The sequence below is a fragment of the Osmerus mordax genome, chromosome 22 (genome assembly GCF_038355195.1).
Source record: "Osmerus mordax isolate fOsmMor3 chromosome 22, fOsmMor3.pri, whole genome shotgun sequence".
In the NCBI taxonomy this organism is placed as follows: domain Eukaryota; kingdom Metazoa; phylum Chordata; class Actinopteri; order Osmeriformes; family Osmeridae; genus Osmerus; species Osmerus mordax.
The window spans coordinates 7734589-7757271 of record NC_090071.1 but is presented as its reverse complement, the minus strand read 5'-3'; the positions used below and the strand labels follow the sequence as shown (position 1 = coordinate 7757271).

The 22683-nt window shown below is 47.6% G+C and overlaps 3 protein-coding genes across 3 annotated transcripts; 1 reads left to right on the top strand and 2 right to left on the bottom strand.

The window, feature by feature from the left end:
• Positions 1 to 1956: 1956 nt before the first annotated feature.
• On the top strand, positions 1957 to 7145 carry lamp1a (lysosomal associated membrane protein 1a). The gene is made up of 9 exons (XM_067260002.1): positions 1957 to 2262; positions 4300 to 4415; positions 4955 to 5174; positions 5277 to 5438; positions 5538 to 5734; positions 5811 to 5936; positions 6065 to 6131; positions 6278 to 6445; positions 6558 to 7145. Exons 1-9 carry the CDS (start codon positions 2211 to 2213, stop codon positions 6695 to 6697), a joined length of 1248 nt encoding a protein of 415 aa, XP_067116103.1. The 5' UTR covers positions 1957 to 2210; the 3' UTR covers positions 6698 to 7145.
• Positions 7146 to 7577: 432 nt separating this feature from the next.
• Positions 7578 to 13696, bottom strand: grtp1a (growth hormone regulated TBC protein 1a). The gene is made up of 8 exons (XM_067260584.1): positions 13102 to 13696; positions 12227 to 12378; positions 11926 to 12084; positions 10941 to 11065; positions 9979 to 10075; positions 9366 to 9538; positions 8980 to 9165; positions 7578 to 8778 (listed from the first exon to the last, which is right to left on the bottom strand). Exons 1-8 carry the CDS (start codon positions 13197 to 13199, stop codon positions 8686 to 8688), a joined length of 1083 nt encoding a protein of 360 aa, XP_067116685.1. The 5' UTR covers positions 13200 to 13696; the 3' UTR covers positions 7578 to 8685.
• Positions 13697 to 18276: 4580 nt separating this feature from the next.
• Positions 18277 to 21910, bottom strand: adprhl1 (ADP-ribosylhydrolase like 1). Its single transcript, XM_067260110.1, has 7 exons — positions 21658 to 21910; positions 19790 to 19954; positions 19555 to 19680; positions 19240 to 19380; positions 18937 to 19064; positions 18666 to 18798; positions 18277 to 18562 (listed from the first exon to the last, which is right to left on the bottom strand). The coding sequence occupies exons 1-7, from the start codon at positions 21869 to 21871 to the stop codon at positions 18393 to 18395; spliced, it is 1077 nt and encodes a 358-aa protein (XP_067116211.1). The 5' UTR covers positions 21872 to 21910; the 3' UTR covers positions 18277 to 18392.
• Positions 21911 to 22683: the final 773 nt, after the last annotated feature.

Sequence of the window (22683 nt, the reverse complement as noted above, 5' to 3'; positions counted from 1 at the left end):
AGGCCAGAGGCCCGACCGGCCATGCCCACTCAACACCACCCTCAAAGGGGACTTTGGGCAGGGCAGGGTTGGGGGTGGTGATGGAGGGTCCCGGGGTTTGTTTAGTGGGAGGCCTGCACAAATCCTCTGCTGACGCTAATGAACAGAAAAACTAGCACTTTCTGATTTATTTGTTGTTGTTTTTTCTCCCCCCCCCCTTCATCCCCGTTTCTTTTTAGTTTGTTTTTTGGTTTGCGCTCCATCCATCTCTGAATCTGTTCTGTCACAGTTTCCGCTGTCGTGGGCTCATGTTTCATTTTTTTTGTTTTTCGTAGTTCATCCATGAGATAACCTGCACTGGTCTGTTCCAATACCACAGTTGTGTTGTTAGATTGGGCACAGGACCAGGGGTTGGCGGGTGGGGAGGACGGCTTGGTTTGTTTGAGTGGTGGGTGTTGGGGAGAGGGGTGGATGTCACATGGACATGGACACAGTGACGTGAAGGGCGGGGGGGGGGGGGGTGGAGAGGGCGGTTTGGGGGTGTAACATGGCTGAACAAAAGGACATAACCACCTGGGTATTTCCTTTTAGCTTTCTTCTGTATTTTGACCAACACTGTCCACGCTCTGATTTTTTTGTAGACCAGATTGTATTCTTTGTAAGAGAGAGAAACCTGACAAAAAGCCTGAATAAATGGATATTTAATGAATGGATAAAGGGTAATCCGTGTGAAGACTAAATGTGGTCAGTGGAAGGGTTCTCCTCTGAGAAACCGCCTGCTCCAGTGCTTCTTGTTGATGGCACGTGGCTCCGGGCCTAATTCGATTTTCTCCAGTGACAGCGGGTAATAACTTAGTAAAACAAAATTATCCCTGCTGGAGAGAAGTGACGGGACCACCCATGTTACCAGGGCTCTGCCTTCCTTACCTCTGTGTCATGACATGTCACTGTGGAATCTTTAGGATCTCTTGGGGTCTCTCTCCCAAGTCACAGCTTCCTCTGAAGAGGCTGACAAGAATAATGCTTCGACTTTAAAGCGTGTATGGCTTTTGGGTATTTCACATCCAATTTTCGTTTTTTGTACTCACTCGAAGCGCAAGGAGATGTAAGCAGTTTCAACTTTTGAGGTTCAGTTTGTGTTTGATAGCCACATATCAACAGGATGCTTGCAAACATCATTAGACCAGGGATTCACAACACAAATCTGTAGTGCTTTCGTCTTTAAATGTTTTCATGTCAACCCTGGTTAAATGAACCACGTGTTTATCTTCGAGCAGGTTTTTAGCAGGTGTGCTAGATTAGGATTGGAACAATGCATAGGGGTCAGATGCGGGGGAGGAGGAGTACAGAGGCAACTCTGCCCGGGCTTTTAGGGGAGTTTGTTTCACACCTTGCTGGGGTAGGTTGATGCTGTCCTCTTCACGTTTTTGGACGCGTCGTTAATTGGATGGAAGTGAAAATGAAGTATAAAAAATGTGTCGAGTCAGTGATAAATCGAGGTATCGTTCTCCAAGTACGGTCTGTGTTAGGTTTCGCCATCCCCTCGTGAATTGCTGAGAGTCATCTGACTGCCCCATGGCGCGCCGGTGTTCTCCCATCTCCGTACACTGGTTTGCGCGTGGGGCCTCACATGTCTGCTGACTCCATGATCTCAGAATAGTGATTTATAGGCTTTGATCTCAAGTATTAAATAAGTTATCACATAATAGCCTACGTTGATCTGTCGTGCAATTAAAAACAATCTATACTATGTGGGCTTAGTTTATATGCTTTTTACGTGGCAAATCCACTTTTTTCAAATAATTGCAAATGTCCAAATTACTTCCGTGATAACTGATTTATATATGACAGTAGGCTATAATGATTTCGTTTATGTGGGGAGGGGGAGGGACGCGTCACTGTTCTGGGTGGTTCTAAAGCCTGGCTCACATGACTCAGGACATTCCTTCCTCATATCGACGACATGAAAGCCGTAGTCCACAATACAACGGCGAGACTTCTGCTACCTGCTCCAAATACAGGGCAATGAATACAGAGTATTGAATAAATCAGGCTGGAGATAGAATATCACAAAGACCTAGTGAACGTCTCCAGTCAGAGGTGCAAAACGGAAGATCTGATCACCACGAAGAGTGTACGTTCATTTCGCGCTGGCAAACCTGCGCTCGAAACTCTAGGCTACTCCGTTATTGTGTTGCGTATCATTTTGTGATAGCACTGGACTTCGTAAAATGGCCAACAAATATTCTTCTGTAGGAGTGGCTGTATATTTGGCTATTCTAGGTAAGTGTTTTTCTATGTTGAGCATTCGGTTAGAAACAACGTCACATAATCTTTTTTTAAGCTAAAGGCTCCGAGTGTCTACAATAATAACTAGTAAAAAGATGAAGTGACACTGACCGTGTTTATCAAGGAGCATTCTAAATTACACGTCGCTACAGTTTATAATTAGGCTATATGGTTCTGCTTGGAGATATTGAAGTTTCATTGATTGCAAATGTTAGGCAATCTGGCAAAGTATAGTACCCCACTGTTCTGAACAGAGTTTATTTTGACGTGTGTGCTCTTTTTTGTAGTGCAAATGTAATCAATTTGTGATATAACTGAGTTTGTGTTGCTAAATCAACAGTGTGCGCTTGTCTGTCAGCCGGAGACAATCGTTCATAGAGCCGCTCCATTGTCCTAAAGAGCGCCTCACGTGACCGCAGTGCTTTGTGCGGAAACAGTGATCCCTCTATGCATTTTAGCTTGCTGCTCAAACAAACCCATCATCCTATGATTTAATGACACACACGAACATAGTGTCGTAACAGCAGTGTCAAGTGCCCCGTTTATATTATACTGTTTTCCCGTTATTGGCCAAATTTCAAAATTAATTGGTCACATATTTGTTCTAAAAACATTGGCCTATAACGCATTCCATCACGTTTTCATTACTCTTGTTAACCATCAAACAATGCTATCTGCAGTTTGGAAATAGGTGTGAGGTGTGACTTGGTCACTTATCTTACACATTCACAGTAGGCCTATCACTGCTGCGTGACTGTGGTCTGTGTTCTCAGGCTGGCCTTACCTGGGGGAACCTTTCATTTCTTCATATCCACTGGTACTGAAGAATTGTGTATCAAGTGAAGTTTGTGTGTGTGGGTGAGGTAGTCAGGTAGTCATTGCTCTGTTTGCAGAGTTTTGTCGTTTATTCATTCTCGACTATCTACAGTTTATACTGCTCTTTGTGTGCCTGTATGTGCATGTGTATGTTTTACAGTGGGCGTGTAAAGAAAACAGCTTAGACACTATAGTAAATCTCCTGAGTCATCATCAATACATGCAGACAGTGCATGACCATGCCATGGTACACATGCTGGGTAGCAAGTTTCAGCAAGACTATTACCATTATCCTGTAGGACAGGACAGAGGCCTGGACACTGAACTCTCATGGTCTAAAGAGAAGACCCTAGACCTGACGTACAGGAAGTACTTATTGTGCCAATTAGAGAGAAAGAGGATGCAGGAAATGACAGTGCATCCTCTTCTCAGCAAGTTTGAGCCTGGGTATGTTATGTAGTCTGTCCTAATGAAAAAAAGGAAACCAAAGGGGGAAGCCACTCTCCACACCTCATATATCCCAGGGACAACAGTGAACCTTTGACCCCCGTGTCTGTTGCAGTCACTCATTGAGGTGTGAGTTGACCTCTTGACAATGCGACTGTTTTACTACTTACTCCAACTGGCCTTAATCTTAATGTCTACCATCACTTATAATAGTTTACCCTAACAAGCCCAAGGTCACACACACACACACACACACTATCCTTGGCACACACATTCAGAGTGCAGTTTGGGGCGGAGCAGGTATTAATAGTCCTGTGTGTGTGTGCAAGGAAAACTGACTAAGGTTGTAGATGTAGTGTTTGGTAATGCTTGCTGTTTGAGCTGTGCAGGGGAGGGGAGGGGGGGGGGGGGGAGAAACGAGGAACTTGTTTACCTCATACTGTGATTGCATCATCACAGTAACGTTCTAGAACTCAACAGGGTTTTCTAACTCTATATCAGGGTTTGGTTGAGAAAATTCTGAATTATTATAAACTTTTAATTATATGGTGTCAGTGTAGAGAATAGTTAAACAGTTCTCTGCTAAATCACATCTGTGTTGAGGTTGGATCCTTGACCCTACCAACACAAGCCTTGTGCTTCCCCCTGCTGGTCTATGTTGAAATAACAACACTGCGTTATTTTGACTTGGCAAACTGTATACACTGGAAAAATGAGAATTGCCTGTGGTTTTGGTAAAGATAATAACGATGACTGTTTACCCCACAGGTTGCCTGACCTTGGCACAAGCTGTCACCCTGGAGGTGAAGCAAGGGAACTCAACCTGCATCAAAGCTGAACTCTCCGCCCTGCTTACCATCCCATATGACACTGTCAACGGCACGGTAAACCACAACTCCCACAATCCCCTCTGACAATTTATGTCAAATCTCACGGGGTGCCTGCGTAGTGCGTGTACCATATTGTCTGAGTCCTTAATCCAGTGGCTTGGGTTTGGTTTCTACTCTGGCCATTTCTTTATGCCTTCCCCTCTCCCTCTCTCCAACATTTACAGTCTATTCTATAACTATCTCTTTTGGAAAAAAGGCAAAACTATATATTTAACTTAAAACTGGAATTTCCTATATTTTTACATTCCCTTGCAATGTTCTTTAAATGTGGGAGGGACCTTGGAACCTTCCTACTAAAGTGTTTTAGAGACAAGGAGAGACTTAAAACAAATTCACCCTCAGTTTGATTTTGTGGCTTGATCCTGTTTATCAGTCTAGTTTTGAGGTGGCTAGCATTGGAGTGATCACACAACATGAAGAAACACATTACCTTACAATGTAGCCAACAACAAGTCAGTCAAGACCAAACAGACTGAGTTGCTGGATAGAAAGTGTGTCTTGGTCTGGGTTCTAAGTTCCTCCCTTCTCCCCAGAACACAGCGCAGGTCTCCCTCCCTAACTCGACGACTGTTGACGTCAGCGCCAGCTCGTGTGGAGCGGACGGCCGCGCCCCCTGGCTGGTGGGCATTTTCGGGGCGGGTCACACCCTGGGCCTGGGCTTCTCCACCAATGGCAGCTTGTACAGCGTGGTCAACCTGTCTCTGCAGTACAACCTGAGCGATACCTCTGTCTTCCCATTGGCCAACAGCTCGGGTGAGAGGAACTTAACATGACAGTGTGACAACTCAAATTTGTATGACAAGTTCTTCATGAAGCTGTGGTTCATTAGGCCTGTCACTTCTTGTTGTTCTACAGATGTGGTCACCTTGATAACATCATCAGTGGGGATCTTAGCTCAGGTCAACACTACCTACAGATGCCTCACGGCCACGCCCGTACCTGTGGGTGAAGCCACAGTGACCTTCTCTGGGATGAAGCTGGAGGCCTACATGCCTGGAGATGACCTCAGCCCCAACGGTGTGAACCAGCACTTGTGTGTTTGTGTTTGTCTTTCGTTCTGCACGACTGTATACGCTGTGATCCGCTGAGTTGAACCGTCCCTGTCTGTGTTCTCAGAGAGTGTGTGTACGGCCGATCAGAGCGCCACCACCACGTCCCCCCCACCCGCCACCACAGCCGCTCCCGCCCCCACCCCTCCCGGAACCCCTGACCGGGGTGACTATGCCGTAACCAATGGTAACAACACTGTGTGCCTGCTGGCACGCATGGCACTGCAGCTCAATGTTAGCTATGTGTCATCATCCCAGAACAAGGTAATACACTTCTGGTAGCTCTATTGACACACGCACACAAGGTTCCTGCAATCACCATTCTCCCCTTGGTCCGTAGACCATCCAGGCTCTCTTCAACCTGCAGCCCAATCAGACGAGCAGCTCGGGGTCATGTGGCCCCACCAGCGCAATCTTGGTGTTGATGCAGGAGCAGACCACCAACCTCAGCTTCACCTTCACACTGGTGATGACCTCCTCGCTCTGTCTGTCTGTCTGGGCGCTTTCTCTGTCTGTCGTCTTGATCGTTTCTGTGCACCTCTACTCTTCTCCTTGCTCCCTCCATCTTTACTCATGTTGTTCTTCTCTTTCCAGAACATCACGTCTAAGAGGTACCACCTGAGTGGCCTGAGTTTGTCTGCAGCCTGGCCCGACATGGCGAGTGAGTCGCTCCTTTCTTACAGATACAGTCATGAACTACGTGAAGGGTTGGCGTTTTTCTAGGACTGCCTCTTGTTTTTTTAGACTGTTCTACACTGACATGTCTAATGCTAACCTTTTGGTCTCTCCCTCCCTCCCTCCCTCCAGCTCCAGTGTCAGCAAGTAACAGTACCCTGACTGACCTGCCGGGGACACTGGGGATGTCCTACATGTGCAGTGCTGAGCAGGTTCTGGAGGTGACCCCGGCCTTCTCTCTGAACACCTTCAAGCTGCAGGTCCAGCCCTTCGGCCTCTCCGGAGACCAGTTTGCAACCGGTGAGAAAAATGGAATTGTCTCTGACCCGAGCCTGACTGTTACTGGTGACGTCTTACCTCTTTTCTCGTGCTCACGAAACGCCTTTGTCCCATGTCTCTCTTCGTCCTCCAGCGGAGGAGTGCCAGGTGGACCAGGACAACATGTTGATCCCCATCATTGTTGGAGCAGCTCTGGCTGGTCTGGTGCTCATCGTTCTCGTGGCGTACCTCATCGGTAGGAAGAGGAGTCATGCTGGATACCAGACTATTTAAAACCCACACACAATTACCTGTGGCCGCTGGAATCTGCCCCGAGCACCCCGACTCTTAACTGCTGACTGTCCGGACGATCCTGGAGTCAATCCCACTGTGTGATTATTTGGTGTGCCTGTTCGTGCGAGTGGTTGCGTGTGCATGTGTGGTGATGCATGTGGCTGTTTTATGTGAGTGCGTATGTATGTTTTGGTGTATTTGTTTTGGTTTCCTTTCAGTCTTAGTACACAAATCAGATTAATACAGAGAGCTCCATACTTGCTCCTAATCAACCAGTGTCTCTTACTTTGATGGGCTGTATGTGTGTCATCTGCAGTGGCTAGTACAGCATCTTCATTGTGGCTCTGACTAGTTCTTACCCAAGCTTGGGCGGATTTGAGCTTTCATGGAATTGAATGATTTTTTTTTATTGTGTATTTTTGTGTAAATAAAAGTAAATTTGACCCAATCTGATGTTTTCAAATTCAATATCAAGGACCCAAACAGTAACATAAGGCACATGCACTCATTAGACCTATACTATATACATACTAGGTTCAGGGTTCAGTAAGTCAAATGTAAGACCTTTTACCCCATGGTGTAGTGGGTTGAGAACAAGGGCCAACACTACAACATCCTGGGTTCAAAACAAGCATAGAACGTAGTGCCAAACACATCCGTGGGCCCAGATCCCTTTAACCGCAGCGCACTCCATTTTACTTATCAGTTTTATTTATAAGTCCAAGAGCAAAAATTGAGCTGTAAGAAGATCCTTCAGCCAGATTTGAATACAAAACCCCTCACACAGTAGCCCACATCCTTAACCACTGAACTATCAGGGATCATAACAATCTCCACTCAACATAAACATTGACATTGCAGGTTGTTACAACTACATAGTTCAGAGTTGGGGTGTCAGAAAACCAGAAGAAAGCAGGGCTCCCCTATAACTTACTGGGTTAATGTGCATGTTCAGACATCAGCAGCAGTCCCACAACAGCCTGGGTTCAAATCCAAATTTTTAATGGTTTATTTTAACTTAAAGTTACATTGTGGTCATGTGAGATATGGGACTTCACCTTAACATAGTTTCATAAATATGGACCCCTCCCCCACGGCCTGGTCACCGGACAGAGCATCAAACCCACAGCCGGCTCCTCAGCCGGCTCCTCAGCAGCCACATCAACATGAGCTGGGGATTTCTACACACTGCCGTAAGTACAGGACCGAGTTCAAGACATGGTTGGATGGGGCCGAGGCCTCACCGAAGGTGCTGGGGTTCAACTCGGATATGGCCATTTCCTGCATGTCATCCTCTCTTCCTGTGTCTATACTTTAACTGTCCCATCCCATAAAGCAGTAAAAATGCTATGTTAATTATTGGATGCTAACAGGGTAATATAAATGTGCTTTACAATTTAATTGAGAATCATTGACGTAGCACCTCTATGGCTGCTATGTAGGTGACCCGGAACACTCCCCTCTGCTTCACCAGAGCCAAGCATCCAGCTTCAAAGTGCAAAGTCACAGAATTAGATCTTACAAAAACAAAGTTAAACCACTTAAGACTAACTTCAGTGTGTAACATTAATCTCAAAATGGATCTTCAGCTTGCAACTGAAGCAACATTCTTGTCATAAATAGATCAAGGACCACAGAACACTGTGGTTTCAACTATGCATAGACATTAAACTACAGACAGTTTATCGCAACTGTTGGTCTAATTGCAGCATCTAAGAACAATCAGCATTTTACATTCAGTCATAGTACAGTCTAAGAAGTGCATATCAGTATGGGAATATGTCCCAATATTCTGAAATGTCCTTGTCTAGTTCCTTGTCTCATTTGCCTCAAGGCCACTGATCTGTAAGGACTAGACAGGTGAATGCTACTGGAATGCCCCAGTCTTCGGCCAATGAACATGAGGCCTAGGAGAGGAGGAAAGGAGACCACACAGTCGTATTGGGACGTGGCCCTGGAATGCGTCAAGTTTGATGGGGTGGGCGGGGTCAAGATCCCTCTGCTATGATGCGAGCACGACACGTCTCCCGCAGCTTGGTTATGGTTGCCATGGAGAGGCCTCCAGGTTCAGTGAAGATTTTCTGCGAGACCAGATTTACCAAGGAAAGCAAAGGATTATGGGATTAGTGAAAATGAACGTAAAAGATAAAAGCATCTGCTAAAAGACTCACATGTAATGCAAATGTAACGCCGGGAAAGGGTACATAGAGATGGACCTGATAAAGCGAGAGATTATCACTGCCCGTTCGTGTTCGTGCGCACACACACACACACACACACACCTGCATGAAGGCGTGGCAGTCTTCTACAAAGGGCCCCCGGGTGGTCTGTTTGAAGGCGTCACACACGTCTGGTAGAGACTGGGCCAGCTGGATCCCAGCCTGGCTGTGACGGATCAGCGTCAGCGCCACGCGGAACAGGATCTTAGAACCCTCGTAGAACAGGCAGTCCCAGATCCGCAGAACCGTCTGAGGGGGAACCAAAGCCGGAGCCGGCGTTAGTGCGACCGTCTCGATGTCAATCTCCTCATAGTTTCATCACCTCCTTTATTCACTTTACTGCCCACCCCCCTCCTCTCCTCGCCACTATTCTTTGATCTGGTACCCCTCCATCACCCATACCCAGCCGGGTCACCCTACCTCTCCTCTTTTATACCCTCCCCAATCACCTCCACAGGCAGGACGTCGATATAGAGGCAGATGAACCAGCGGGAGACCACCAGAGTCCACATGACGTTGTGCTCCCCCATGGCCTGCCACACACCTGGGGCCTTGGTCCTCACCAGCTCCCCTAGGACCTCCTGGTCAGTCTTCAAGCCCAGCATGGCTGGTGTGTAGTAGTCTGAGCAGGAGAAGCCCACAAGGTGAAACTGAGCCACAGCTGGTTGGCTAGATCCATTTACCAGATTCTCTCTTTATTCGACTACATTTGCTAAAATCTCATTTTGCGGGGAATACTTTTTTCTTCCTGTTTTAAACTATGTTATTGGTTCTGATTGAACAGGAAGTGAGGTAGTGGAAAGGGAAGGCTGTTTCATGTGTGACATTGTAGGATTACCCTCCTGTGTGTGTGTGTGTGTGTGTGTGTGTGTGTGTGTGTGTGTGTGTGTGTCGGGTCTTAATGAGCTCTGGGCAGATCAAGACCATGTGACCTCACGCAGGGTTATTCATAGCTCAGAGGAGAGTGGGCAGGAACAGGGAGATCCCTGCCCACGGATGTTACAGCACCTCGACACACACACACGTACACACACACATGAAAGAGTGTGAGACAGTGCTGACCTGGTAATATCCTGCCCAGTAGGGCATCCATCAGCCAGAAGGACTTTTCCTCATCTTTGGTAATGATGATGAGATAGCCTGCGATGAAGTTCATGCCCTGAAAGCAGAGAGACAAGGTTGGAGACATGACCCATGGAAACTCACCTAGGGACCTTTGCATGGCAAATACACTCAGGCATTGGTTTTATGTCAGGGGTTTGTAATTGGTTTTCGTTAAATGTTGTTGATTTAATGCAACCCAGCTTCACAAAGCTAATTAATTCATCCATAGATAATAGACATATTATACAGTCTTTTGAATGTCGAATACACGTTTAGTTTTGTACGTAAAACAACAATGAGAGGGCATAAGAACAAACACTGAAGAGACAGAGCGAGTTAAAAGGAGGTTCAGACAGGACACAGGCCCCACCTTTATCTAGGAGAACCATGGAGCTTTATCTCTTTGCATTTCAAATCAGGATGCTTCCCATCTCATTAACACACTCACATAAACACTCCTCTCTGTGTGTACACGCAAACATATGCAGCCATGAGCATATTATACAGAGATGTGCACATGCGCACACACACTCGCGCGCACACACACACCCTCTGTCTGTCTGTACTCGACATGCCATTCCAGCTATAGACTTTCCATTCTAGAACACAAAAAGCTTATTGAGCCAACACTGGTGCTCCGAAATAGGATAGCATGCCATGGCAGGGGCACGCCAGCGGAGAGCACTGTGATCCTAGGCAAGTAGCAGTATGGATGGAAAGTTAAAACGCACAAAGCAACGTCAGGCTTTGCTTGATCAGGAAGACAGAAAGACAGGCAAGCTGACAGAGACACAAAGACAGACAGGTGCGAGCAAGAAGACAGACAGCCAGAAAGGCAAGCTAGCATGAAGACCGACGAGTAGACAGACAAACAGACAGAGAGGCAGGTGAGTACGGGAACGTTGTTAGCCTCCCGTTACCTGACAGTAGCCTATGGCTGGGTTGTGGTGACCGTAGGCCAGCAGCACGTCGTAAAGGGCTTTCTGGAGACACGGCTCGGACGACTTACGGAACTGGACGTTGTCAGGAAACGTTCGGTTCAAATCTGACAGAGGGACGACACATGGAGCACAGATGTGACTTGACTGTAGCTATGCCATCACACAACAACTCAACTCTCATCAACTGACTGCGTGTATACATGTATGGCTCTATACAGAGCCAGAATGTTTGTTGAGGGGCGTGGGGGGTTTGGAGAGAAACACTTTTTTGTCTTCTGCTAGTTTTCTACACAGGGTGACCAGTGGCTAAGAAATTGTGATGTGTCATGTTCCGCAATAAATGTGCACAAACTTATTTCTACGTCGCAGACACGGTCAGTCATAGACAACGGTGTGTCAGCTGTAACAGTTGCTCCCGGCAACGTTGTGGTAGGTTTGAGTGCACGGGCAGCGGCTCTATGACATGACGAGCAAGCACTTTCTTACCGCTGCTGGCATATAGTAGCTTCCTTGAGCAAAACGTGCAGAAACAAGCACCAGACTCTCTCAGTTTCTTGCACCAACTGCCAAAAGGCTCGCCGTCTCTACCTTCATCTATCCACGCCCAGCACCATTTATTTTGGAGTCATTTCTCTGTGGGTAGGACATCATCCCCAGGCTTCATGACATGCTTTCACCGACAACGCTAACGTGACGTATGGATCTCATTCACACTGTGTTGCCAGGACCCGCCCTGCTCTGCTTCTGATAGGCTTGTAACGGTAGTTATAGCTGCGTTCCTCTCATATGATTGGTAGGGGAAATCAATTGACTCCAAAATATTAAACCGCATGCAAGTTGCAACTTTTTTTTTTCTCATGGCCGAACGCCGGACATCCGGCACGGTGCCGGAAAACTTTAAGCCCTGCATGTACACTACACCTGTGTGTGTGTGTGTGTGTCACCGTGCGTGTGTTTTTCTCACCTGTGCGGATGGTCTCCAGCAGTTTGGGATCGTGCTGGCCGTCCAGGAGGGAGTGGTAGTAACCTGGGTTCTTGTCCAGGCGTTCCTGCGCGCCGCAGGCGGCCATCCAGACCTGACCCCTGTGCTCGTTGGGAACCCCCTTCCTCACGTACCGCTTCACTGAAGGGGTGAACACACACACACACACAGTGATAAGAGATACCAAACACATTTCCACAGTGTTAACCGATGGGTGCGTGATTGAGCCCAACAAAACATGGAAGGGGACGTGTGTGTGTGTGTGTATGCGCATGTCACCCACTTTTGAGGTTTTTCTCCACCTTACGCCTTCCCTTCAGTAGTTTCGACCATTTGATCGAGCGCCTGGTGAGCACTGCCAGGTACTCGGACATCAGCTCCTCATACGACTCATAGTCAAAGTCCTTCGAGCGCTCAAAGCCATACGGGTCTACACTGAAACAAACAGAGACCGTATATGATGACATTGACGGATTTAGACATGGTTTGTCTAATTAAAACACCGCCTTGAAAGGGTTGTCTCCCTCAACTTTGCCTCAGTAGGGAGATTTAAATCTATAGGTGCTTAAGAAGGTTCTGCTGGTGCGTGGTTACCACAAGGATGTTTGCATGTCAGGCAAATGACTTAAATGTGATTATGTAAGAACCACCTGACTGCTCAAGATGGAGGCAGGAGAAGAAAAAAAGAAGGCCTTGCAGCTACTAGAAAACCTTGCCTATTTAGGGCAAGATTTAGATAAAAGTTTAAAAAAAATGTATACAAGCATTACTTTACAGAAAACTACAAAGGAATTTCAGCCATCTTGAAAGTCTACTAAAATCCACAAACAACTGGAAAGACCATCACCCATTCATAACATTGGAAGGGGTCAGCAAAACTTCCCTGGAGACCACTGCCTTCATAACACAACAGCAACAATATTGAGGACCCAGTGCATACAGTATCCCACGTGTGACTAAAACGGTGTGTGAATTTGGCGGTGTCAGGTTGAGGTTGTGAGTTGGCTTCTTTGCATAGCGCACATGCTATAACTCGGCCCCGGATAGTTACCATCTCATCTCTGTTAAAGAAACGTTCTACACCACAACTCCAGCCTGTAAAAGTGTATTAATGCGCATGAGAAATATATGCCAGTCAACATTTGTTAGTTGACTTACCTGTTTACCCTTTCTCGAGCACTACTGCCGCTGGGGGAGTTGAGGAAAACTTGGGGCAAACGTGAACCGTTGGCTTTGTTCTTCCCTTCCTTCTCCATATTGTATATCGGAGAAGGATTTCGCCTTGAGAATTAGTACTCGAGTCCAGTGTGCCCGATTAAAAATTGCAACCCAAGTTATTCTTTCGTCCAACAGTGTAAGAACCCCGTCGTCACCAGCCGAAACGATATTTCTCTCTCCATAAAGTGCCAGAACAGCAATTCCCTGCAGATTCAAATCCCCCTTCCGCAGACAATCCGATCCCAGTGGAAAACTGTCACTTGTCCCGTTGTAAAGTAAACAGCTAGCTATGCTGTCGATCCGATGGAATTTCATGAAAACATAATTTAGCTGATCGAAGAAGGCGAATCAATTGGCATCATCCTCTCTTTTCTCTATTCGACATGTCGTAGCTGCACCTGTCGCACGCTACTTTGTTCAACTATGAAACCATCTTCATAATAATCCGTAATAATTTTGATATGTTAATACTTTGATTACTCAAAAATACGCAGCGAACTGTCTCAAATCAAGGTCCTTTTGATAAAAAAAAGCTCATACCCGGAGCAACTTTTGCTTCCACGAAGGTTTACAGAGCATACCCAGAAAGCACATGTCAATCAAATCATGAGCGAGAAATAGGAACGCCCTCTCTGGAAAAGTCTGGCCATGAAGACCGTTAAATCCAAGCACACCCACCAAGTTATTTAGAAAACGATTACTACTGAGATGTTCACAAATTATAAACCACTGAAGTAGTTGCATTTAGTAATTAGTGTACCTTTCCTTTGGCCACGTCAAATGGGATAGTCCCAGCTTTCCTGAACCAACCCCAATGTAGGTGTTTTACCTGACGTCATTAGCCACACCCAGCCAACCAGTGACCGGTACGCTTTTCCACGGAGTCTCTTTTTCCCTTGAAACAGACGTGCAGTCAAAACTTGACACTGCTTTTCCACACAACTCAAGGGTCCAAAAACGAACACGTTGTTATATTTTCTAAACTCCCATCCAACCTGTACATGGGTAATCGAATTAATAAAAAGATTGGCTTGGGTTGTCCTCATCCTATCATCATCATGGTCTCGTTTGAAGGGGTTAGGGTATCTTATGGCATCCTCTTTGGCAGATTCATACTAATGTTCCAGACAGAGGGATAAATCCTCTTGTGGTAGCTGATCCTTGCAGGCTCTGGGCGGGGCTGTAGATGTGGGGGATTAGGTTCCAACCAATTCATCCGGTCTGCAATGTCATAAAACCTTGACACCAATTTTCTGTGTGTTCGTGTTCAATTTAATCAACATACTCTACCATCACCTCTGAGCATTTTTGTTGTTGTTGCTTGTGGTGAACCATGCTGTAATCTGGGGTGTAGATAAGTATGTTGTCACATATTGCTTCATAAACACCAATGAAAACTTCCCGTCATGTTGGACAACTGACATTGTTAAGGGCGTGGACTAAAAAAAAGTCAACAAATTGTCACCTATGTGATCAATGTCAACACTGTGCTTTGTAAAACATAATCTACCCAAAAGTAAACGTTTTGCACACATTTTCTCCCAATAGTGTGTGATTTGAAGGAATGTATTGAGGTTGTAAGATGTTTACTCATTTAGGTATGAATGTCCTCTTGAATGAATTTTGCTTCTGATATTGGTCTAACGGAATTGACACATGCAAATGAAAAAGTGTAATAGGCATGGTCGCCATGTGGGACAACAAACAAGCAAACCACAGAGCATGGAGACTGATATATTTAATCTGAGACGTGGAAGACATGATAGGCTTGTTTGACCTAGTTAGACATTGTTTGACATTATGATGCGAATACAGTAATGTCCCACCACATCTACACTTCTTTTGCCTAAGGTAGCAACTTTCACACTGAACTACTTCAAAGCTTTGTCTGAGCAAGGGCACACACACATGTATTTGTCTTTGCAAGTTTATTTTGTTACACCCAGCCCTCTGGTTGCAAAGTATGCACACAGTAACAATGAGAGCAGAACTGCAAACAGAAAGTCCTTCTAATCATATGGTGCGATCTTGACATCCATCCACCCATTGGTTGTTTGCAGGTTACACGATATCTGCAGCATGACCTTGAATGTATATTAAGTTTCGCTGCCGGGGAGCGGAAGACAAGAGGCTTTTATCTTTCACTGACTAAGTAGCGTTTAAGAGGCCCAGAACTAGAAAGTGAAAGTATCAGTGAAGCGGATGATCTTGGGCTTGTAGGTCTGTTTCACTGAGGGGTCGCCGTAGTTCATAGTCCTGTACTTTGGCCTCACGTTCTGCTTCTCTCGCTCTTTCTTGAGATGAATCTGGTTGTCTGCTTCTGTGGTCTGGATGGCCATCAGATTGTTGCGAGGAGATCTGCCTTCCCATGATGCCTCGCTGCTGTCCTCAGTTCCTTTGAGACCATGTTGAGGGATGATGTCATCTGAATTCTCATGTGTTACACTTTTATCTTTTCCCTGTCTTTCCTCATGTTTCGTCTCAGTGCCCTGTCTGTACATTAACCTGGGGGACACTTCTTCCTGTTTGGCATCTGGACAGTGAGTTAGTAGCGGTTGTGACTCCTGATGGTATTTTCTGGCAGGCTCTGATGTAAAAAGACTTGCGCTGGGACCAGACCGGGGCAACTCAAAGGGAGTAGATGAAGCAGGTGCTTCAGGGGTCACGGATTCAGTAGTTAGAGGTTGGAGACATGGGGAGTCGTGGCTTGTATCCAGTTCTCTTGGCCCTGCTCCATGGACTCGTGGGATGCAGTATCTGGGCATGCCTTTCTGGGTGGACCAGGTTTGGGATGGATCTGGCTGGCTGCAAGGCCAGTCTGGCTCAGAGGGGACCTTGGCTTGCGCTCCTCTGTGTCCTCTGCTGGAGGTAGCCACAGCAGCAGGTCTGCTGCTTACGTCCACCAATGATCCAAGAGGGACTATGTCAGGAGCCTCACGGCTGCAAGAGAGCCTTCCTCCCTTGGGTGATACAGTAGGCCTTCCCAGGGTCATGGGTTTTGGTTGTCCTGTGTATTGTTGTGCTGGTTGATTCACACAAGCTAGGGCCCACACGGGGGCACAGGGGAGGAAGGTGACCACGTAACCGATTGACGACATCTCGGTCTGGGCTAGGACTGTCTGTGGCTCTGGAGGTGACCACTCCTCTACAGCTGCAGAGCAGAGTAGCTCGGTTTTGCCATATTGAACCCTCTGACCCAAATCGTTTTTTTCTGAAGCTTGAACTTCACTGTCTTCATGCAAACTTTGAACCCTCCCTTCTGAATTCTGAACACTCTGAACTTTCAACATGGTCTCTGAACCCTGCACCGTAATTTGCTCATCAGCAGACTCAATATTTACTCTGTGATTGGTATTCATAATTGTTGAATCACTATTATCAGTAGTTAGCTGTGAGCTGTCATCTCTTTTTCCTTTGGAAGGACAGATTTCTTTCTGCTTCTCTGGGACTCGATCGATCAACTTGATCATTGGACTTTGGTCCTTGGCAGTGTGACCTGTCCCCTCAGGAACGACTTCCTGACTACCCATTATCTCCTTCATATGACCAGAGACTTTAATCTTGCCAGGTGGGCTCTGGGACAAACCAACGGAATCACTTCTTCGATGCACTGTCGCCATGGTTTCAAACTTCTCCATCAGCGAGGATAGGAGGGGTCCCTTCCTTATCTTACTGGGCTTTATCGGAAGCTCCTGGGTTGGTCCTCCACATTGTCTCTGCTCCGCTGCAGCAAACTTTGCCACTATATCCTGCACGCTGCCCCCTCTCCTCAAACCCCGCCCAGCCCGGCCTCTGCAGTCCTCCCCTTTGCCTCTGGGAGCTTCTCCATCCTGGCTCTGACTTCCACAGGGTCCTACACCTCCTACCCGGAGGAACAGTGCCCCAACCTCCCGTCGGTGGGTGAGGGGAGGTTTGGGGGTGGCCCTCTGGAATTTGGCCTGGAGGAGCTGAAAGGAAGTGAGGCGCCGTGGCATGTCGCCCCCTACTGGTGACGCTCCATGTCTACTCTGGGATGCCTCAGTCCTCAGCCCAGGCCTCTTAGTGGTTCCGGGGGCCCTGGTAGGGAGACTGTGGGCCAGCCTCGGGCTCTCACAGGTCCGAGGAGTGACCCTGTTGGGCAGATCTTGGATCAGGTACTGAAGTAGGCTCTCCAGAACCCCTCTGACCTCAGGGCGAGATGTCCTATCCAAGACCAGCCTCCTCAGTGCAGTGACGTCCACGTTCGCTCTGCTGCCTTTGAGGGCTGTTCTCTGAGCACTGTGGAGGAACAGAACGTTCTAGTTCTAGAGGGTTCGAAGCAAAGAACAGCGAGATTGGGCACTTGACCAGCAGCCCACTTTTGCTACATTGCTTGCAAATACTTTGTTAACCTCCATTACAACACACTGCTTATTACTGCCCTACAAAATAAAATGTAAAAGCGCTGTGGCCTAGGATTATAGTGGATGCATGTGTGATCGCAGGGGAAAAAAGTAGAGAGGGTGCAAATCAATTAAAGGGGAATGTGCCAGTGGAAATGCTTTGACAGACTTTTTAGTAAGGGTGGGCAGTAGGGCAGGAAAGAGAATAGGGGGTTGCCAGGTTGGTCATAATCAGGTCATGAAGGTACTATCTGAAAGGTCTGATGCACTGTCAAGGCTGTTGCAAAGACAGACAAGGACTGCAGTAGTGCTGTGTTGTTAGATCCACTTTAATCTTAGAACATTTACAACAAACCCGATGGGTCAAGGTGAATCCACAAAACAAAATCAAGCATACATTTAACAGTATATATCTGTAAGCTTTTGATGCTTACGCATCTCAGTGAACCACAGCTCTAAAATGTTTTTGGCGCCATCTTCTGTTTATACTGCAACATCTTGTGTGTGTGATCTCAAAGTAGAATACCATGCAAGTTCTTTAGGAATCTATTGTGCATTGCTAATGTAACAAAATACATCTAGCCTTTCAGAAGGTATACACTTCACATTAATAAAACATTTAATCTAGAGAGGGGTAGGTCAGACAGAGGCATCCTGAGGTAGAGAATGCTTTTGACATCAAATCCAGAATCCAATGCTGCTTTCCCCAATCCTAATCTGAACCATTAGCACTATGAACAGCAGTAAAGTTCCCCTCAGAGAAGGCGTAAGGACAAGGAACAGGGGGAGGGCAGGGCAGGGCAGGATAGAGGCAGGGCAGAGTAGGATAAAGGCTGGGAAGGGCAGGGACGGGAGAGAGGCAGGGCGGGGTTACTTCTCTATGATCTTCTCAGCAGAGGCTGCTCTGTGCAGCTCAGCACCCAGGTCTTCCAGACGCTGCCGTCGATCCAGGTCCTGGTGCAGCCCGGCAGGGACCTGGCTCAGGCCGTAGAGAAGACCATACAAGCAGCCGGCTATCAGGCCTGTGGCTCCGCTCTCCCCTGTAACAACATTGCCTGGGTCAGGAGGCACTGACATAGCTAGCATAGCCTAGTTGCGTACACATATGTAGACAAACAGACAGGACAACACATCAATTCCGACCTCCGTGAAACATGGCCCGCCGGCACAGCTCGTTCCAGTCAGAGCCCGATGCAAGGAGGGCGTCATAGGCAATCATGGGGGCGTCATGCCCCCTCCGCCCCGCACGGCCCTCTGAGCTCCAGCGCTTGTACAGCTGCATGGAGAGGTGTGAAGGGTAACTAGTCAGCCACATTCAGTAGCCACAGACTGCACCCACACTGAGGCTCGCGTCAACGAACCTCATACCATTTCAATGTCATTCTTTCAATCATTAGTTTGGAGAGAGAGTGACCTTGTCTGTCTCCTCAGCGTCGTAGCGGTCCGGGAACAGAGGTTTGTTCTGTCCCTCCTCCTCGATGCCTCTCTCCTCCAGGTAGAACTGCCACTTGGCCTCAAAGTAGAACCACTTCTCCTGGTACTCTGCAGTGGAACAAGCCAGCAGAGCCCATTTTCTACCACCAGAGACACACTATGTGTTCTGTTTCTAACACGGACACTAACATTTTACTCTCGCCCTTTTCGAGTCCGAAACATTCCCACATCTCTATTTGCCTGTCTCTTCATCTCTCACCACACACACACACACACACCTGACCTGCCATGTGCCGTATGGTCTTCCTGCAGAACTCCTCGGCCTTGGGGATGACCTTCATGAGGTCACGACCCCAGCTGACCACAGGTTTACCCTGCAGCGCATACGAAGCGAACAGGGCCGTGGTCAGGGACCCCAGGAAACCTGGGCACAGATATGTTACAGCATCAACAGCAGAGACACTTGAAAAGATTTGAACAGAACCATGCATGCGGGCCAAGTGATTTTTGGAGGACATTCATGTAGTAACTTTGAGGTTGTGGGGGTTTCATTTCCTCAACTCTCCATAAGTACAGGCCTGGTCTGAGCTTCAAGTACCTGTGGGGTGGTTGTGGGTCATCCTGCCAGTCTCTATGCTGACCTCCACAAGGTTGTCCAGTCTCTGCGGCTGCCAGTACCTCATACCCACACACATGGCCTTGGTGGCAGCCCCAAATCCCGAGCCTGTGCATGAAAACAGCTTCAGGTGAATGACCGACACACACGCCCACTCTTGGGACAATGACCTCTAAATGAAAGTGATCCATCAAAAGTGTGCATGTAGAACTCGGACCTTTCTCGTTGAAGGGCGTGTGCCAGGCGAGCAGGAAGTTGTTGGGTTTGAGGTGAACACAGCCTTCCACAGTGCCGGGGTCTGGAGGGCGACCCTGGAGAGACACCATGGACTCCACGTACACACGTACTAGCTCCCTGTACAGGTCCTCCAGACACCAGTAGTCTGGAAACAAACACACACACACACAGTCAGGCAGTGTGTTTGGCATGTTTAGCATGCCAGGCAGATGAGGGTCGTCGGTGTTGTGATTCTAAATTTAGCCTCAGCCTGCTGGCTGCTAGATTAGGACTAGGGCAGCTGCTTAAGGCTGGGGATGTTGGGATTGTTTCCACACATTAGAGGGGCTCCTGGGATCCACCAGTGGAGCCCCCACAAACCCTGAATAGCTGTGCATGTGTGTGTGTGTGTGTGTGTGTGTAAGAGGAGTAACACTTTTGACATAGCATCAGAGGGCTTTCGAGAGAGCAGGGGCTTTCAGAAGGGTCTCCCAGGCCATGGGTGTGAATCCCACAGTTGTAAAGGGAGACTGGGAATCAGGGGCTGAGGAAGGTGGAGAGGTTATCCACTAATCTTCTTATTTCGTTTTCAAAACAAAAGAGATGCAAGCGTTCTCACTGCACTGTTTAGCAGGCCTGTTTTACGTTGTGTTTAAAACAGCGCTCTGGCAACGGTTTAGTGCTAAACTGTAAATGAACTTTGTACTGTGCTTAGCTCTCATTGCTCAATACGGAACATGAAAATCAGTATTTGTTAAGTGGGCTCTTTTGGAACATGATGAATCTCACACTCTACTGTGACAGGTTTGTGTGATGGCCAGTGAGGTAGCGCAGACCTCTTCACATTCAGATTCTTTGTGGTAAAGGACAGATTAGATTCATCTTTGTGTGTCTATGTGGTCATATTTATTTCCTTTCAGTGATTCATGGAGGGGTTTTTGTGGTAGCCCACTGTGTTGGAATGTGCCTAAGCAGAGGTCTAATCCCAAAGACTGTCATCCCTGCATCACGGGAGCTCTGCCGGCTTTGAATTGGAATTCCGAGTCAAATCCAGCAGTGGGCTCATCGGGGCTATTGTTCTGTGCGAAAAGGAGAAGAGGGCCTCATGTTTTCCGGACATTCTATTTCGGACTCTTCCAACCTGGCAACTCCTCTTCCCAAATCCTGCGGAGACATTCCTGTCTGTAATAAAGACCAAGATGGGAAGTGTTGCGGCGTTGACGTTCATATTTGTGGCTGCGCTTGTTTGGCAATCTGCTCCGGTTGATGAGCCATTTATGACTGAAAGGGGATTGCGGTGTCATCGAGCTCTGTCGTAAAGAAATATTGTCCCTTAGCGATTAGTAGTTTAGACTACTATTCTGGTCTCTGTAAACTCAGAGAGATGGAAGTCCAGACAGACAGGTGTGGACTGTAGTGTGTGATGATTTTATTTTCAGTTCAAATTCAAATAATAGGCAACAAAACATGAAAATAAACAATAAACTTCACACATCACCAATACCATGGACTGTCATTTCATGTGTTTAACCCTTGTGTTATCTTCGGGTCATTGTGACCCATCAGTCATTGTGACCCCCCCACATGTTGCGACACCTTTACCTCATACAAAAATAAAGTGAAGCATTTCTTTTAACCGTTGGGCTGTCTCACACCCCCCACAGCACGAAGATGAAAAGAAAATTGTTTTTATTTGTTTTGTATTGGGTAAAGTTGTCGCAGCACAACGATGGGTTGTGTGAGCACAAGGGTTAACATGTTGGGACTATGCATGTGAACAAGAATGAAGCCACACATTTGGTATTACTGTAAGCAAAAATAAATGACACACCATCACCATTCCACCACCTAAGATGAACATGACCTCACCTGTGACAAGTGCCTCAGTGGTGGTCATGTGCATCAGGGCTCCGTCGCTGAGGGGCCAGTTATCGGGGTCCAGTTTTAGGGCCCCCAGCCCGCCCAGTGTCTCCAGCTCCTCCTGGATCTGTCGCCCTGACGTGCAGAACTCCCAGCGGCCCTTGCGGTAGCCCAGGGCATCCCCGACGGCCCCCAGCACCATGCCAGCCTGAAACTTCTCCATAAGGATCTTCGACGGTCTTTCCAAAAAGTCGGGGAACAAAAGGCCAGTCTCCCGAAAATACTTTTTCGACACAAAACAACCTTCTAAATCTCCCACTAGCTGAATACGCTCCACAAATCCAGTAGAAGTTCAACACTCCTCAACACGTCAACTCAACCTCCACTGGTCTCCATCCACCTTCAACAAACCTAGTTATGGATCATCAAATTCATTAAGCTTCTACTGGTGGTTCCCAAGTCCAATACAATGTCGACTTCCACGCAAGGTTCTCTGTGGTCTAGCTCCTCCCAGACACTCTGATAGTGTGTGGGTGTGTGTGTGTATGTGTGTGTGCATTGTTGGTCGTCCCTAGTCCGGGTGTTGGATGAGGAGGTGCCTCTGACATGTCTCATCAACAGTAGCTCTCTCCCTCCCTCCCCACCCCTCGCTCTCATAGTCTCTCGGCCTTATTGCCAGTCAGTCACTCATTGCACACACACACACATCTTTATCTGCAGCACTTGACTGCGATCAGGTGTCTCCTAAAAAGGCAATCCCCATGGCTCCATGGGTGAAGAGGAGGGCTGGGCCTGGTGTGCGTGTGTTTGGCAGGAGGGGATGCTGGTGGGCTGGAGGCTGTCAGCTGGTCAGGCACCAGTGTTGACACCCTTCCTGCCCCACAGGACAGACAAGAATGGTGCATTACCCAGCTCCGCCTCCGGCCCATCCCGACCTAGAAATGTGCCCCCCTCCCCATGTCACCGCACACCCTTGGTCCCTCTGCATGAAACTTCTGTCATCCTCAACCCTCACCCCCCCCCCCCAGCCCCACT

Bases quoted from the DNA above. Each gene is read 5' to 3' on its own strand.
- lamp1a (XM_067260002.1), top strand. From the start codon at position 2,211: ATGGCCAACAAATATTCTTCTGTAGGAGTGGCTGTATATTTGGCTATT. The intron at 5,175-5,276 runs GTGAGAGGAACT...GTTGTTCTACAG, and splicing joins CCCATTGGCCAACAGCTCGG to ATGTGGTCACCTTGATAACA. The intron at 5,439-5,537 runs GTGTGAACCAGC...CTGTGTTCTCAG, and splicing joins AGATGACCTCAGCCCCAACG to AGAGTGTGTGTACGGCCGAT.
- grtp1a (XM_067260584.1), bottom strand. From the start codon at position 13,199: ATGGAGAAGGAAGGGAAGAACAAAGCCAACGGTTCACGTTTGCCCCAA. The intron at 12,379-13,101 runs GTAAGTCAACTA...TGTTTGTTTCAG, and splicing joins GCTCGAGAAAGGGTAAACAG to TGTAGACCCGTATGGCTTTG. The intron at 10,076-10,940 runs GTAACGGGAGGC...CTCTGCTTTCAG, and splicing joins CAGCCATAGGCTACTGTCAG to GGCATGAACTTCATCGCAGG.
- adprhl1 (XM_067260110.1), bottom strand. From the start codon at position 21,871: ATGGAGAAGTTTCAGGCTGGCATGGTGCTGGGGGCCGTCGGGGATGCC. The intron at 19,381-19,554 runs GTACTTGAAGCT...ATCTGTGCCCAG, and splicing joins GACCCACAACCACCCCACAG to GTTTCCTGGGGTCCCTGACC. The intron at 18,563-18,665 runs GTCGGAATTGAT...ATGTTGTTACAG, and splicing joins GCGGGCCATGTTTCACGGAG to GGGAGAGCGGAGCCACAGGC.